The sequence below is a fragment of the Sycon ciliatum genome, chromosome 5 (genome assembly GCF_964019385.1).
Source record: "Sycon ciliatum chromosome 5, ocSycCili1.1, whole genome shotgun sequence".
Taxonomy (NCBI): domain Eukaryota; kingdom Metazoa; phylum Porifera; class Calcarea; order Leucosolenida; family Sycettidae; genus Sycon; species Sycon ciliatum.
The window spans coordinates 35,002,286-35,018,689 of NC_088647.1; the positions used below are offsets into that span (position 1 = coordinate 35,002,286).

The 16,404-nt window shown below is 46.3% G+C and overlaps 1 protein-coding gene across 1 annotated transcript in view; it reads left to right on the plus strand.

Annotated features, from left to right (window-relative positions):
- LOC135818470 (adventurous-gliding motility protein Z-like) overlaps positions 1-9,783 on the plus strand; it is a 51,372-nt gene extending 41,589 nt beyond the window's left edge. Inside the window, exons 22-24 of the mRNA XM_065331855.1 lie at positions 5,589-5,686; positions 8,554-8,685; positions 9,207-9,783. Of these exons, the coding sequence (XP_065187927.1) occupies positions 5,589-5,686; positions 8,554-8,685; positions 9,207-9,372 (396 nt within the window). The 3' untranslated portion in view covers positions 9,373-9,783. The remainder of the gene's footprint in view (positions 1-5,588; positions 5,687-8,553; positions 8,686-9,206) is intronic.
- The last annotated feature ends 6,621 nt before the right edge of the window (positions 9,784-16,404 follow it).

The window sequence follows — 16,404 nt, forward strand, 5'->3', positions numbered from 1 at the left end:
TAAACCACGTTGCGTCTTGTGCATTCTACCTCGCTCGATTGGCATGCAACGCAGGCGGCTTTAGGCCTTCCTCGTCGCCTCGGGGCAGCGGGATCCACCCACTTACGGCAGCAAGGTCCAGTGAGGCTGGACTTAGTGACGCTGTTGGAAAGCCTTGCATTCTTGTAGATTATCTGTACATTTAGATTGTATTTGTTTAGAAGACGGTGGACCCTGTAGTGGATGGCATCCGTTTTGAATGGTAACTTCAACGTGGATCGATAGTCTTTCTTCTGTTTAGCAGGTCGTCTGGCTCGTTCATGAGCAGTCGCGATCACTTTGTCAGGAAAGTTGTTGAATTTTAATGTGTCAATAACCTTTTGCTCACTTCGCTGGCGGGCTGCAGGATCAGAGGAAAGGCGGGCCGCGCGGAGGAATTCCGAAGACGCGATGGCGAGTTTTTGCTGTTGCGGAACGCAGGAGTTGAAGTCTGAGACGAGGCCACTGTGGCAAGCTTTGCGGAACAGCTCGAATGATATTGCGCCCTCGGAGGAGACATGAATAGTCGTGTCCATAAAGTCAACCGACCCAGTTTCCTCCGAAGATTGATACGTGAACTTGATGCTCGCATTGGCGGTATTGAAGAACGCAATCAGCTGGCGGAGAAGCGCGGCCCCCAGTGTCCACAGCATAATGATGTCATCAATATAACGCTTGTAGAGTACGGGAGCACCAGGCGAGTTTAGCAACAGCGAGGTTTCGAGGTCATGCATGAAGATAATCGCAAACGGGGGCGCTAGGTTGTTACCCATGGCGATGCCTTCCCTCTGGTGGTAGACCTTCTCACCAAATCTGAAATAATTGGATCTTAGAACGAAGGTTAACAGCTCTTCGATCTGCTCCACGCTTAAACCAAATGTGTCAACAGACTCGATGTGCTGCTGCAGGACTCTAGCAACCGCCTGCACCCCTTCAGCGATAGGGATACTTGGGTAAAGAGCGACCACGTCCATCGTAACGATGATGGTCCCCGCTGGGGCTTGTAGGTCGGGATACACTTGCCGGATATCCTCCAGTGCTTCCAGCGTGTTTTTCAGATGTGCTGGGACATACTTCAGGCATTGGTTGAGTATACGCTCCAGGACAATAGAAATATTGGTCACCGGGCTATCAACAGCTGACACAACTGGCCGAAGCGGTACCGTGGCTTTGTGGTCTTTAGGTAGGCCATACATCTCCGGAAACCTGTTGTCGCCAGGGAGTATGGCTTGGTACAGGTCCTTCTCTAGTGTACCACCACAGACGCGTTGAAGGATGGTGCGCGTTTGCTTCTCCCAATCATCGATGGTGACACTGACGGGTGTGAACCTTTTTGACTATCGATCCACGTTGAAGTTACCATTCAAAACGGATGCCATCCACTACAGGGTCCACCGTCTTCTAAACAAATACAATCTAAATGTACAGATAATCTACAAGAATGCAAGGCTTTCCAACAGCGTCACTAAGTCCAGCCTCACTGGACCTTGCTGCCGTAAGTGGGTGGATCCCGCTGCCCCGAGGCGACGAGGAAGGCCTAAAGCCGCCTGCGTTGCATGCCAATCGAGCGAGGTAGAATGCACAAGACGCAACGTGGTTTATCGTCTGACCTGCAAGTGCTCGGAGAAGTATGTTGGAGAGACTGGCCGCAGTGTAGCAACGCGAACAAAAGAACACAATGATAACTCACGCAACAAGACGTCTGGAAAAGCCCTGGGCGAGCACTACCGACTTCACCATGGCGACGAGGTACTGCCGCTTGGCGAGTCGGCATTCACAGAGATTCGCGTCCTTGCCACTGAGTCGGATCGGGCCAGGAGGAGAATACGCGAAGCAATACAAATTCGCGACACGAGCCCCAGCATAAACAATAACGCAGGGTGGGACCTCCTGTGAATTCTCTGGTGAGGCCTTGTACATATTTCTGGCCCTGATACTCGCTCTTCCTGGATGGTGGTGGTTTAGCACCCCTTGAACTAGTGCACTGTTACTACTACTGTTGTTGCTAGCGCCTGCAATTACATGTCTGCACGCACCTAGTGCACATGTACATTCTGTTTGTTGCTTGTACCTGTGCCATTTTTAGAGTTGTCGCGTATTGCGTTATTTCTATACCTGGGGTTTTTTTTTTGGTGATGTTTTGTCCTTTTGTTCTCTCTCTCGTCATAGTGCATGCAGGTGTGATTTGTTATCAGTTTGCAGCGCTCCTCGTATATTAACCCATCCTAACCGGTGTGCCCACTTCATTCCTGATGATGGTTATTTCATGACCGAAACGTTGAAATATAATATTTTTCTGGTGAAAAGCAGTTATTTGAGTGTGACCCAGTGTTGCTCACAACCAATTTTTTACTTATGAAGCTGCGTGATGCGTCCTACAAGATTTAATAATAATAATAATAATAATAATAATAATAATAAAGGGTTTGCTCCCCACACCGGAGCTCGCGCTATTCCGCCGACTTTACTTGACACTTGACTGACTCACGACTGCCATCCAGAGCACACGAGAAGTCCATCGAACCTTCGACTCGGCAAACCTGCAAGAAAGCACCACTCCCTGCTCAATACACAGTGTTTCGGGGAATTCACCCCTCATCAGTTGAGCTTGAGTAGGCTGAGGAAGATTGTGCCTGAAGAGCACCACTTATATAGTGCTCTCCAGGCACAAACATCACCAGGGATACAAACTTACAGAGACGCTCCGTTTCCAGCGCGACAAACACCTCGTGAACACCAGATAGCAGCGTGAGTCAGTGTCGCTCCTGGACGGTGAGACAGACGTCGAGGACCCTCGGTCATTCGCAACGCTGTCACCTCCAAACCAACTAGTCGGAAGCCCGCGCTGGGCACAACAGTACGAAGTAGTGGTTGCGACTTCGGCGATGACTTGTAAGAAAGGGTTTGCTCCCCACACCGGAGCTCGCGCTATTCCGCCGACTTTACTTGACACTTGACTGACTCACGACTGCCATCCAGAGCACACGAGAAGTCCATCGAACCTTCGACTCCGCAAACTCGACAAATGTCCACAACGTCTCCCCGTCCAATGACATTTGTCGAGTTTGCGGCACTCGCGGGGAAACAGTTGATCACATTGTGGCCTGTTGCCCAGCTCTAGCCAAAACACTGTATATCGAACGGCATGACACGCTCGTCAAGTTGGTGCATTGGGCACTATGCAAGCGGCATGGTCTGGGTCGGCCGGGAAGCAACCCGCTGAAGCATCATCTTTGCTTTGACATCCATGAATGTGCAATATGACGGTCCTCACAGCCTGATTTTTGTCTTGCCATTTGAGTATGTCCGGCATTCATCTCTTCCTCTATTTCTACAGGTCTATTCCTGTACTGGTAGTCCATTTTTGTGATTACTCTTTTTGTATTCGAATATGTCCTGGCCTCCTCCATCGTTCTGCTTATTTCTGTCCGTCTCTCAGTTTCTGCGTCGGCTTTCAATATTTTTGCTTTGGTTTTTACAATCCTTTTTGCTTCGGTCTCCATTGCGTTGGCCATTTATCTATTTTTTTCTCTCATTACCCTTGGTCTCTTTTGGCCCGGTGATGGGGTTCTTACCTCATGTCATGACAACGTGAGTGAAATAAAGCCAACTCCATAATAGTAATTGTCTCTTTCCCTCAAACCAGTTAATAATAGTAATAATAGTAATTCAAAGGATCAATTGGGGAAGTGAACTACCTGAAAAGAGAAAAAATCGCCAGACCCACCAGGACTCGAACCCAGGACCTTGCTTGTCATGAGCAATGCTCTTACCACTGAGCTATGGAACCGGGCTGAACCTAGAAGGCGCTGACAAGTCTTTCACTCCAAAGGCAGCTCACAACACGTGCCACACACACTGATGGCACTTGGGTCTTTCTCCCTCCCCCAGGGGACCAACCACGGTCAGTTTCTGGACCCTACCAAAAGTGAAAAGAGAGTGATAAATTTTGAAAGAATTGGGAGAACTTCAAATTCAAAGGATCAATTGGGGAAGTGAACTGCCTGAAAAGAGAAAAAATCGCCAGACCCACCAGGACTCGAACCTTCTGGTAGGGTCCAGAAACTGACCTTGGTTGTTCCCCTGGGGGAGGGAGAAAGACCCAAGTGCCATCAGTATGTGTGGCACGTGTTGTGAGCTGCCTTTGGAGTGAAAGACTTGTCAGCGCCTTCTAGGTTCAGCCCGGTCCCATAGCTCAGTGGTTAGAGCATTGCTCATGACAAGCAAGGTCCCGGGCTCGATTCCTGGTAGGTCTGGCGATTTTTTCTCTTTTCAGGCAGTTCACTTCCCCAATTGATCCTTTGAATTTGAAGTTCTCCCAATCCCTTCAAAATAATAACAATAATAATAATGTAGAAAAGAAAAGGACATATGGATACGAGTTAAGAGTAACTCTCCATCACTGTAACTGGATACTATATACAGTCAGAAAGTGCAATAACTAGGCACAAAACTGACAGAGTACTGAGACATTCGACGTCCTGACACCTAGCTTCAACACATCTCCGTAGCGCTAACCGACAGCCTTCCAACTTGGAAGGTTCAAGGTTATGAAAAGACCAAAGAGGGAAGGCAAGCGCAACGAAAACGAGCAAAAGCTACAGTCCCAACGGAACAAAGAATGTTGATTGTTACTGGACGATGACGAGACCAGTACGATATTTGACAAGGCGGTCAAACTACAATTTGAAGCAGCAAAGCAGCACACCACCCAACTTGGGTGGGTCATAAATATCAAAGATAAGTAAAGAAAGGGAAGCTTTGCGAAAACGAATATCCAGTTACAGTGATGGAGAGTTACTCTTAACTCGTATCCGTATGTCCTTTGCTTTTCTACATTTATTTATGGCTCAACATCCGAGTTTCAAATAATAATAATAATAATAATAATGACCGATCTCAACGTCCTTATCACTTGTAGAATGCCTATTGCTGCAAATTCTTTATTGTTGTTTTGATATTGGAGTTCAGATTGAGTTTCTTTCCTTTCTTCCTCTTCCTTCTCCTATTTCTTGTCCATTTTGGTTTTTTAAAGTTTGTATATTTTTTCACTTTCTTTTGCTATCCCACTTATGGAATTATCTTCCCGGTGAGACTGGCTTATTGCCTTCGAAAGGAGTGAATAAAGGAGACATAATAATATTAATAATAATTGATGTGTGTGCTTATGTGCATATCTGTGTGTTTGGGTATGGCTGCATGTATGTATGTGTGTGCTTGTGTGTGTGTGTGTGTGTGTGTGTGTGTGGTGGGGGGGGGGGGGGGGCAAGCATGCGTATGTACATGTGGTTGCCTATGACTGTGATTATTTCCAAGTCCACCCAAAGTTTGAGGATTTCACGATATGTGTGTGTGTGTGTGTGTGTGTGTGTGTGTGTGTGTGTGTGTGTGTGTGTGTGTGTGTGTGTGTGTGTGCATGTGTACGTGTACGTGTGTTTGTGTTGTGTGGGTGTGGGTATGTTCTTGTGTGCGTGCTCGTGCGTGCTCGTGCTTGTGCGTGCTTGTGCGTGCTTGTGCTTGTGCGTGCTCGTGCTTGTGCTTGTGCGTGACTGCACACGTGTGATACTCAGCTCATGCAGATGGTTAAAGAAATGCAGGATTTGACTGAGGAGAAACGTCAATTAGCACTTGCGTTACACGCTTACCAGGTGGCCCCTGGGAAAAACCAGTGAGTTTCTCAGTTAGAGGAGAAAGTTCGCTTTCTGGGCTGTTCTGTTTTCTCTTTCTGGTTGTGGGGTCACGTTTCTTCAGGGTAAACTGCGTAAGTAGAAGCAGGCAAGCAGAGTGGGATGGCTTAAGACCATGATTAGGAAGGGGGTGTCTCAAATTCAAGTCCCGACTGGAAGCGGAATGATTTTTTTTCGTCCTGTTGCAAACTGCTATCACGTGACATGGCCTGGCACTGACATGGATTCTGTGTTGCCACACCTGCCGACATGTCAGTAGCCTGCCGATTTTTGAGGCCTGTCATGACCTGCCGACAATTGACCTTCTCCTGCCGACAACAGCCATGAATTTGTCCAAGTTTGACCTTGTGCTTGGTTTAGAAGTCATGGTCCAGATTTTTGGCTATTACTGCGCATCACGAGTGTTTCCATAGCTCTCTCCTAAGGCGCTAAGCGAATCATCAGCTGTCTGGGGAAAATCGGCAAACTCAGCCCGAGTCTCACACAAAGCCGTGAAAGGTTTTCTGAACAGTTCCGCGCGCACGCGTGAGTGTGTGTGCGTGTGTTGGGGTTACTATGAGTGGGGGGGGGGGGGGGGTCCGGGGGCAAAGCCCCCGGATAATGCATTTCTATTTTTTTCGTCCTACTGACATTTGGCTATAATGATGTGGCTACACTGTGGATGTGACACATGCATTGGTTGGCTTGGCACTTCTACTTCACCTGCAAGTACATGGATATACGGCAAATGGGATTTCGGCCTTAAGCTAGCGAGGTCAGGCGAAAATTAAATTTTGGAAAACCCTATCGAATTGGGTATCCACGGAACGCCCAGAGCTTCAGGAGTTAAAATCTAAAATCTGGGCTGCGTTAGAGCAGGTAGAAGGGAGTTATGGGTGTTGAAAGGAGCCCGACTACGTGATTTTTATTGTCGCGACGAATGTATGCGTGGGACCTCGAAAAGTGGCACCCGGCACTCGGGTCCCAAGTCGCGACGCAGAGTGCATGATGTAATCTCGAGTGTCACGTGCGTGTACTTTTGCTATGCTAGCGCCACCGCTCGCTGCTCGCAGAGAGAAGTGTACCTGATCTGAGCCGTACATAACAAGCGCTCGAGCCGAAAGCTTTCTGAAGAGAAAATTTGTTCCTTTGCAGAGAAGGGAAATGTCTATTTTATAAATTGTCTTCAAGCATCGCCAGTACTCTTTGATGTGAACCACTGATGGTAAGGTCTTTGGGATCCAGTGACGAGTTGGTAGCAACGGGAGCGGTAGCTGCTGTTGATGGATAATGTAGGAAGAAGCACTTTCTCAAGTTTCTGCAGACGATCAGGAATTTGAAAACATAATTGTGCTGAGAACGTATTGTTTGTTCTGGAGTAGTAGAGAGCCTTTGTTAGAGACATGGCTTGTGTGAAAGTGGATGTTCCTCACTTTCTCTCTCACACAGGCTATGTTTGGCTGACAACTACGGTGTTGCCTTGATTGAGTAACACTGACAGCGTTGGAAGTTTGGAAATAGTTTCCATTTCTGAAATGATGCATACAATTGGACAAAACTTTGCAAGAAAGGCATAGCCTTTCGAAACAGTACCTGGGACTGAAGTAGCCATCTCCTTGCCTTCATCACCAACAACTTGAACAAGCTTATGAATAGATACAAAATGCTGCACACCAGACGCAAGCGAAGTTTAATCGGATTGATGGCGATTCGCTTGCTTCTGTTGCCTTTTAGATTGGTGCACATGCCTTCCCAAAGCAATCCTCCGCCGCTGCTGGACAGTGACACCAGTCGGGAGCCATAACGTCGGTGCGCCTCTTGTAACGCCAATGAAACTTGGTAGTCCGAAGGATTAGAGGGCGCTGAACACGATGCAGCAACAACCTAAGGCGTAACAAGAGGCGCAAGGATGGAAACCCGCCCTCGAATATTGGCAAAAAGCGAGAGACAGCGTGTCGACAGGGAAACGTCTGGACGCCGCGCGAACGGGTGGAGGCATTGCTCCATATCCTTACCAAAGGACTAGAAACTTGAAATCGCACAAAAGGAGCAAGGAGACTGCAGAAGTGAAGATCAAACGCAGGTCAGTTTTGTATGCCTCCCGTGAAACTCGAAAACTCAACTAAAACCTATGTGCCATTACATCATCGATGTTCAATGGTCCAAGCGCGACAAGCGAAGTCCTTGAACTGGTCACGTGTCTGACCTCGCTACTTTAGCTTTGTACTAAAAACTCCCTCCTTTTCTTCTTAATGTATAGCGTGAATCCTTTTCTTTCTCCTTTCGGGTTCGGAAGGGAATGTATGGAACGAGAGGCTCGGCTCATTCGCTCGTCGACTGGTGCACTCGGGAACGCAATAGTGGTCATACTTTGGCATGGTGATACAACCAAAAACAGCGCAACGCTTGCCGAAAAGCATACGCAAAACTAACAAGACGTACTGGTCAAACCTCGTTAGGACGAACACTGATGATGCGAACTTCTCTTTAGTTAATCCTATGGTTGGCCAGGCATCATATCAAGTCAAAATTATTCGTTTACGACGAACTCTGTAGACCTCACGGACCACTTGCCCCGTCTCAAACCCAGACAAATTGTTGTGCAAGTCATCTATTGATATAGATACTTTGTAGTGAACAGTTTTCGGGTATAGCTAACAATGTGTTGTAGGGGAGCACGTAAACTATGTGCACTCATGCGGCAGTCATGGGCCACCTAATGCTCATGACTTGTTGCTTGTATGGGGTGAGTGTATATCTGTTATCATGAGCATTGGCGAGAAAGAACAAATCCTCATGCACGACGGTGTTCATTATATCAGGAGTCGACGGTACTATTTTCTCCTCTTTGATCCTACTTCTTGTGCAGGTCGGAGAATATTCTATTTCCCAGCACATATTCTGCCGCTCGTTTGAACGCATTGAAAGGCAGATTTCAAGCGTCAGACACAGGCATTGCTAACAGGACCACCACGCCAGTGCATGCGCCTGGAAGGCAAGGGTATGTTAGACTTGCCCTTGGAGGTGGTATACAACAGGAAGAGCTACTTGATCTAAAAGAAATTGCTTGATCTCACACGGCAGAACACACTACTGTCACGAGAGAACAGGGAATAGTCTTTGATTTATCAATTTGTGTGATCACAGCCACAACGAAACCGGTACTGCTCTTCACGCAAAACAAATTACCGTACCAGATTGGATGTGTCAATTTCTCACAGTGAATAAGTGGCTGTAACATAATTATGAATTGGTTGTGCTGGGTGTGATGTCACTGCCAGCCCAAATGTACCATACGCTAATATTACTAAGCTGCAGTAAGCAACCAATAACGAACGCAAAGTGGTTCACACAGCCCTTATTCCAAAAACGGAAAGAAATCAGCCAACTGCATCTTAAACAGTACTATTCATGTCAAAGGGCATTCTTAGTCTCGGGTATCCAGAGCGTTGGAACTGCCGTTTATCGTGCCTCTGGTGCTGTAACACTCGTTTGCCCTGCCTTGTGTTGGACTATTCTCAGACGGCAACCAAGTGCAAGCCATGTAGCACCCGCAGCTCGCCCGGCACCCAGAGCAGCGAACCCGAGTATCCGCCTAGAGAGCCCGGCGCCGGGAGCAGGCAGCCGGGACAACAGCAGCATCAGCAGCAGCAGCTCGGAGAGGCTGAGTATGGACGCTCTCCAGTAGGAGCGGCAATCAAGATCACCCCGTGCAGAAAGCAGACAGCCTCGATATCTGGCATGTGCATAAAATATTGACAAACAAGTATCCTCATATTCAAAATTTGAATAAGTATTACATTTCCGGCATAATATTCGTCCTCTTTTCCCAAGTCTTGTCAATCCAACCCTATGGAGAGGGGCTAGCATATTTTCATCATAACAATAAACAGGTAACTTAGTGCGTAGTATTCATCGTTATTTCAGGAGAAAGGCTGCAGTAGAACAAAGTGTTCCATTTTGTAAGTGTTGTATGTTGGGAACAGTAAATTCTCCTTTTTAACTCTTGTTTTCAACTGTTAACATTATGCGCACTACTGGAAAGATGTTATCCTTGTAGAGATTTTCTGATACTTTCTGCACGTCGCGGACTACTTTAGTATTCGACTGATTTTAACCCGAGCTGGCGTTCAGCTGTCCGGCGCATTCTTCGACAATGTAGAGGGGACGGTTTCGAATAGGAACGGTGTGACAGCAAAATTGTGCAGACCCAAACCGATCATCAGCGTGGATTGTTCATTCGAAAATATGTTTGTGGAAGGAAACTGGCATGTTGAAATTTGCTGTGAGTCGATCGAACTGAGCCACTCCTTTGTGTTGGCCCGTTGCCTCCAAGTTACCCGATTTTTCGTCACAAATTAGAGGTGGCTCCAAACTGGAAAGGTTTTGAAGTGCATGTCAAGTTCACACTGAGTTCTGAAATTAGGTAATTGCTATCGCTCCACGACGGCCAGTAGAGAGAAACAATAAGCCTTGTGTGTGCTTCCATAGGTTTTCATTGGTATACGGTGCTTTATTGGCGAAAGGCGAGCCGCTGTTTACCTGCCACAAGAAGTTAAAGGGGAAGTATACCCTAAAATCAAATTTTCACCAGTTGTAGTCTTCTGGGTGCTGAGTCGAATGGTCTTGGTCCGAGGAAGCTGCGACGCTCCCTTCCTACTTGAATCCCAATCGAACTCGCGCACTTCCACCGAAACTGGGTGACTGCGCCCTACTAGATGGGGATTTGTATGCAAAATGTCACTAAAAGCGCCATTTCGTTCTTATAAAAGCACGGATGACCGCGATTGGCCCATATGTTGTAGTCTTTTCGACGCTGAGTCGACTGGTTTTGGTCCGAAAAGGCTGCGATGCAGCGTTCCTCCTTTATTCCCAATCGAACATGGTTGAACAAGCGGTCACGTGCTCCTGGGTGCCCAAATCACCTGGTCACCGCGCCAGCAGGCGACAACTTTCACACCAAGGTTCAACTCGAGTTCAAGTCGAGTGACAGGACTGCACCCAAAAAAGGTCAAACAGGCTAGTAAGTTGTACCCTGCAGGCACGGTGACCAGCTGACTGGTGTACGCAGGAGCACGTGACCGCTTGTTCAACCATGTTCGATTGGGAATAAAGGAGGAACGCTGCATCGCAGCCTTTTCGGACCAAAACCAGTCGACTCAGCGTCCAAAAGACTACAACATATGGGCCAATCGCGGTCATCCATGCTTTTATAAGAACGAAATGGCGCTTTTAGTGACATTTTGCATACAAATCCCCATCTAGTAGGGCGCAGTCACCCAGTTTCGGTGGAAGTGCGCGAGTTCGATTGGGATTCAAGTAGGAAGGGAGCGTCTCAGCTTCCTCGGACCAAGACCATTCGACTCAGCACCCCGAAGACTACAACTGGTGAAAATTTGATTTTAGGGTATACTTCCCCTTTAATTTTTCGAAAGATGTAAACTCAAGTCGCAGTGCGAAGCAACACGTCAAAACCTCACCTGCTTGGTATGGCGCTTCTGGTCATCGCAGAGCCATGGAATTTTATATTTATATATTTATTACAACATCTCAAGACTCGGTGGAAATACCGGCCAATGTTAAAGAGAGTGGGTGATTGCCAACCACGGCGATAAATAAAAGTAAGGGGAGGGAAAAAGAAAGAGTAGCAAAATGAACAGCAACAACTCCGTAAAGAAAGAGAAAGATAATGTCAAATAAAAACAGTGAAAAACACAGAGACGCAAAGGACATGTGGATAATGAGCTATGCATGTCGTAGTAAATAAGGGGCGGCATTTTTGACTTGGAGTACATGTATAACACATCGTAGTCTCACTGTGACATGTTTTCTAATCAAAATACCAAGAGAGAAAGTGGATATTGAGCCCGTTCCGGTTTGCGACCTATGTCCTATTTGAAACCGTCTCCTCTAAGACTCTAATAGTAATACACTGTCACACGTGACTGTATTGTTTGGTGGCTATTGTACCCAACACCCAAAATACCGTCGTCGGTTTGGTACCGTTTCGACCATACTGTCCATAGAAAGCTCTGTTTAGCGATGGGAACGAAACGGTAAGATTCCAACTAGGGTTACGTCACAAGTCGATCGTTGCGTCAGGACTCAGAAGTCGAACTGCTAACCGTGTCTCGATAACACATCAAAACAGTAGACTCGCCCTCTACACGCCGACCGTCGAAAATAGCGTGAACGGTAAAATGCTAACCATGTCAATTATGGTGAATACTAGTACTTCATTTAATTTACTGAATTATTCGTATTTTGCTACTGGTACGAATGTGGCGCGGTCAACCTCAACCAGACACTGCTGATACCTCCACAGTTTCAACTTCTCATGACGTGCATACACTGAGGAAACTGAGGCAGCATACCCCCCGCTCTTTTCTTTTTTTTTCTTTTTAAAGCGATTATTTGTAACATGGAAATTTGTTCCTTGGCTTACCATCTGAGTTCTTAGAGCTATTATACATGTTCTGCTGCCCCGGTTATTTCTTTTATTATTATTATTACTTTCTTGGCCTTCGCTTTCTTGTTATTGGGCAACTTGCCCTTTAGAATCTGCGAAGTAAAATAAACAACAACAACAACATAGGGATTGAAAACCCTTTTATCAACAAGGGTGCGCTCAAATCGGCCACCCCTGATTCCATTGGCAGCAAAATCAAGACGAGCCTGATCAGCGGTCGTTGTCGATAGAAGCCGGAATTTATCTCCAGTGACTGGCTGTAGCATCGGTTCTGTGCACACACCGTGCGTGACCTGACGCAGAACATCAGCCGTGAGGTCCCGAATCTCATGGCGAATACTAGTGCTGGGGAAGCCCCCAGTATTCCAGGGCAGGGCATGGGTGACGTCAAAGTTACCATGGCAACATACGCATCCTGATGGCAGACGTGCTGGTGTCCACCCGTACCGGAGACAGAGGGCATCGTGAAACTCCGCCTTGGACAAACGAAATCCATGGATGCCTAGAGGGCGACACGTCAGCCAGCTAGAGGCCCCCTTCTCCAATGCGAGGGTTTGTTTGTTTGAAGTTCTATTTTACATCGCAAACCAAACGGGCATTGATGCCCAATATTATGATGGCGATAGAATAAAAAGTGTAGCTCGATAAAGCTTCACTTGCGAAAATGAGAAAACAGTCAAAATGAAGTATTTGTACCGGTAATTACAAGTCAAGTTCGAACGAAGTAACAATCAGGGAGAAATAGGAAGATGAGGACCTATGCCAGAGGGAGGTGCTATTCGGCCATATTAACCGTAGAAAAACACTTTCAGCAATCTTTTAAACGGGGTTGGATGACGAGCGGACGTGAGTTCCTGTGGCAGCGTGTTCCAAAGCTTCACGGCGGAAACCAATGGTCGGCTGTCGCCAGATGTTCGCCGAGTTAGCGGAACAACGTATTTGCAATTGTCATTGCAGGGTCAACTGCAGCTCAAGCTGCGCTCCAGCACCATCCTTGAAAGACTTCATGGCTGCCAGGAGGTTGGTTCGCAAAGTCGTACGAATCTCTGCCTTCATGCGATGAACTTGCGCCGTGGTGCCGTCTAGGGCGGAATCTTGGGTTATTCGTTTCTCCCACAGGGATGTCGTGGTCTTGCGTAAATTATGGTAGTTGCCGCCCATAGATATTTTGTCGTGAAATCAACCATGCTATGTAGAAGTATGGCAAGTGCAAGCTAGCTGATCGATTCCAGCCAAAGTGAGTGTATGCCGTACATGCTACAAGTAGTCATGTACATGTATGTGTACATCGTAATTTACATGTACCTTTCAAATTTGCGTAGTATTATTATTAGCACCTGTGCTGCGCTGATGAGTCCACAATAGGCATTGGCAGATTCTGCTCGAAAAGCAGTGACATTGGCAGAACCATACAAACCTTATGGCGGGCAATTCCTCGAATTCTGCTCCATTTCTTTATCCACATACCAAACATGCATGAAACTTACCAGAAAAAGTACCGAATTCTGCCAATTTTTCTGCCTGCCATAAGGTTTGTATGGTTCTTCCAATTTCACTGCTTGTCGAGCAGAATCTGCCACCTTTTCGAGCATTATCCGCCAATGCCTACTTCAGCCGTTTCAGGGCACGCCATTCTTTTCTGTGCGGTGCTCTGGCTCGCCAAACTTGGAAGATGTGATGGCGCTCGGGTAGGTAGACCATATCCGGTAAGGTCAGCAATGACAGACTCAGTGGTAGCTAGAGTGGTGCGAGGGTGACCCAGACCAGAAAACGCTCTGCAGCGGGTGTCGTCACCGGCTGGAAATACAATCTATCTATTATTCTGATAAGTGGGTATACCCAGGTTTCAACAGTGCTCAACACCACAAGGGCGGAGCGTAACCACAAAGGTCAAAAAGAATGGTTCCACCAATTATAATTATATACATACGTTGTAACGCTGCGTTTCATGCACATAGCTAAATGCTAAGCATAGTTGTCTGATGATTGCCTTAGCATTTAGCTACGTGCATGAAACGCAGCGTTACAACGTATGTATATATAATTGGTGTAACCATTCTTTTTGACCTTTGTATCTATTATTATGTACAATGTAAAGTCATGGATGATGATAATTATGTTGTTGGTTTGACAGCATGAAACAAGGTTGGTTACCTAATGTAACCATGTACATGTTTGATTATAATTAATATTATTGTTAGGCTGACAGCATGAAACAAGGTTGGTTACCTAATGTAACCATGTACATGTTTGATTACGAGAGAGCTTGGAAGCTCAGGGCCCTACGCTATGCTTTTTTGCCTTGATGACTTAAAAATTCCTTTTTTTTTGACATAACCTGGGATTCGAACCCGCACTATCGCGCGCCCTGCATTCATCCCCCGATGCACTTCGCATACATACTAATTCTTCCAAGTTGTTTCACATTGTGATCTTGCATTTGAAAGCCCTATTTGAGTTATATCAAGAGTAGATAAACACTCTTGGTTATATGCATTGTGGCCAGCCGTCTTTGATGGCACGGTACGGTAGGGGATAGGGACGGGACAGGTACGATCGAGGGTAATACGACACCGTCTCCCGTACCGTACCGTACCATCAAACACAGCTGGCCACATACAGCTTCCCGCAATATTCAAATAGGGCTTTCAACCACAAGATAATAACGTAACGCAACTTGGAAGAATGGGTATGAATGCAAAGTGTATGGGGGAATGCATGTAGGGCGATAGTGCGGGTTCGAATCCCAGGATATGCCTGAAAAAAAGGAGAATTGAAAAATTTATAACATCCTATGCTTTTTTGCCGTCAGATACGGATAGCGCCAGGCGTGACACAAACAAACAAACACACAAACAAACACCAAATTAAAGCTGTGTGGACCCTGGCTAGCGCCAGACGTTACTGAAGTAACGTCTTCTGCATAGCTACGGGAATAATTAATAGTATTGTTAGGCTGACAGCATGAAACAAGGTTGGTTACCTAATGTAACCATGTACATGTTTGATTATAATTAATAGTATTGTTAGGCTGACAGCATGAAACAAGATAATGACACATTGTATGTTGATGTAGGACGAAAATCACATGATCGTGGTAGATCTACAAGTACAAGTCACACATGTTTTGCTCTACATGTACAGTGTGCATGTGGCTAGCCGACGTGCCTAGCGCAGGCTGTGAGTGTGGGTGTCAAAAACCAGGATAATGACAAGCAGACGACAGTACATAGTCATTGGTACACACATGCAGTACACACATTGGTACACACATGCAGTACACACATGCAGTACACACATTGGTACACGCATGCAGTACACACAATCGTTGCAAACTACAGTACAATCATGCACTAGTGTAGTAGGGGAAAATCGGAATTGAGAAGTCGCAGTAGTACCCAAAATAGACCCAGTTCGGCAGTTGTTTGGCAGCTGGCACTGAGACAGGTCCTGGTTGTCAACATATTCGAAGCAGAGTGGAGTCTACAGTCAACTACAGTCACTGGTATAAATAATAATTTTACTATTCCAGTGGTTAGGTTGGGCTCACTGATGCAGGACAACACAGTTCAGCTTGAGCAGTGCAGTGTGACTGGCTACAACAAAAATCAAACATTGAACATACTTCTTCGAAGAGAAAGAAAGGCGTTGAATGGTTTTTTTCACCCTGAAGATGGGCCATGCCCGAAAATTTGGTGCATTCCATTTATATCTAATAATTATTATTATTCACACACAACAGAGGCGAAAAGCTGTGTTAGCTGTAACTTAAAGTTTCACGCATCGGAGCGATCATCAGACAGCAGCATTCACTATCGAATTCTCTACGAGCAGGCCTAGATATTTGATGCTAGTGTGGAAGTTAGTGCATATGTGCGAAGTGAAGACGTGGCATTGGGACAATGGTATTGAGTTGTTTTGTGAGAGTTAACGGATATAGGTGAAAATAGAGGCGATAACAGGGCAGTGTAATCGTACATTGAGCTTCCTGGACTGGCCTTGTTTGTAATAATTATTATTTATTTTTTTGGAAGTGAAGTGAACGTATGCAGCGAAGAGACCGTAGTTGGGGAGTTTGAAGTGAGGTACCCTGTAATGTGTGAATGGCTGCAATGGAGTCTGCGAGTGCTTAGAAAAGAAAGAAAGGCCTTGCATTTTCTAACCTTTGCAGGGTAGTCTAAGTCACTTTGCGTTGGCTCGTGAAGACTAACTGGGAGCTTTCGTTGGTGGATGCGCCTGGTACAATGGCTG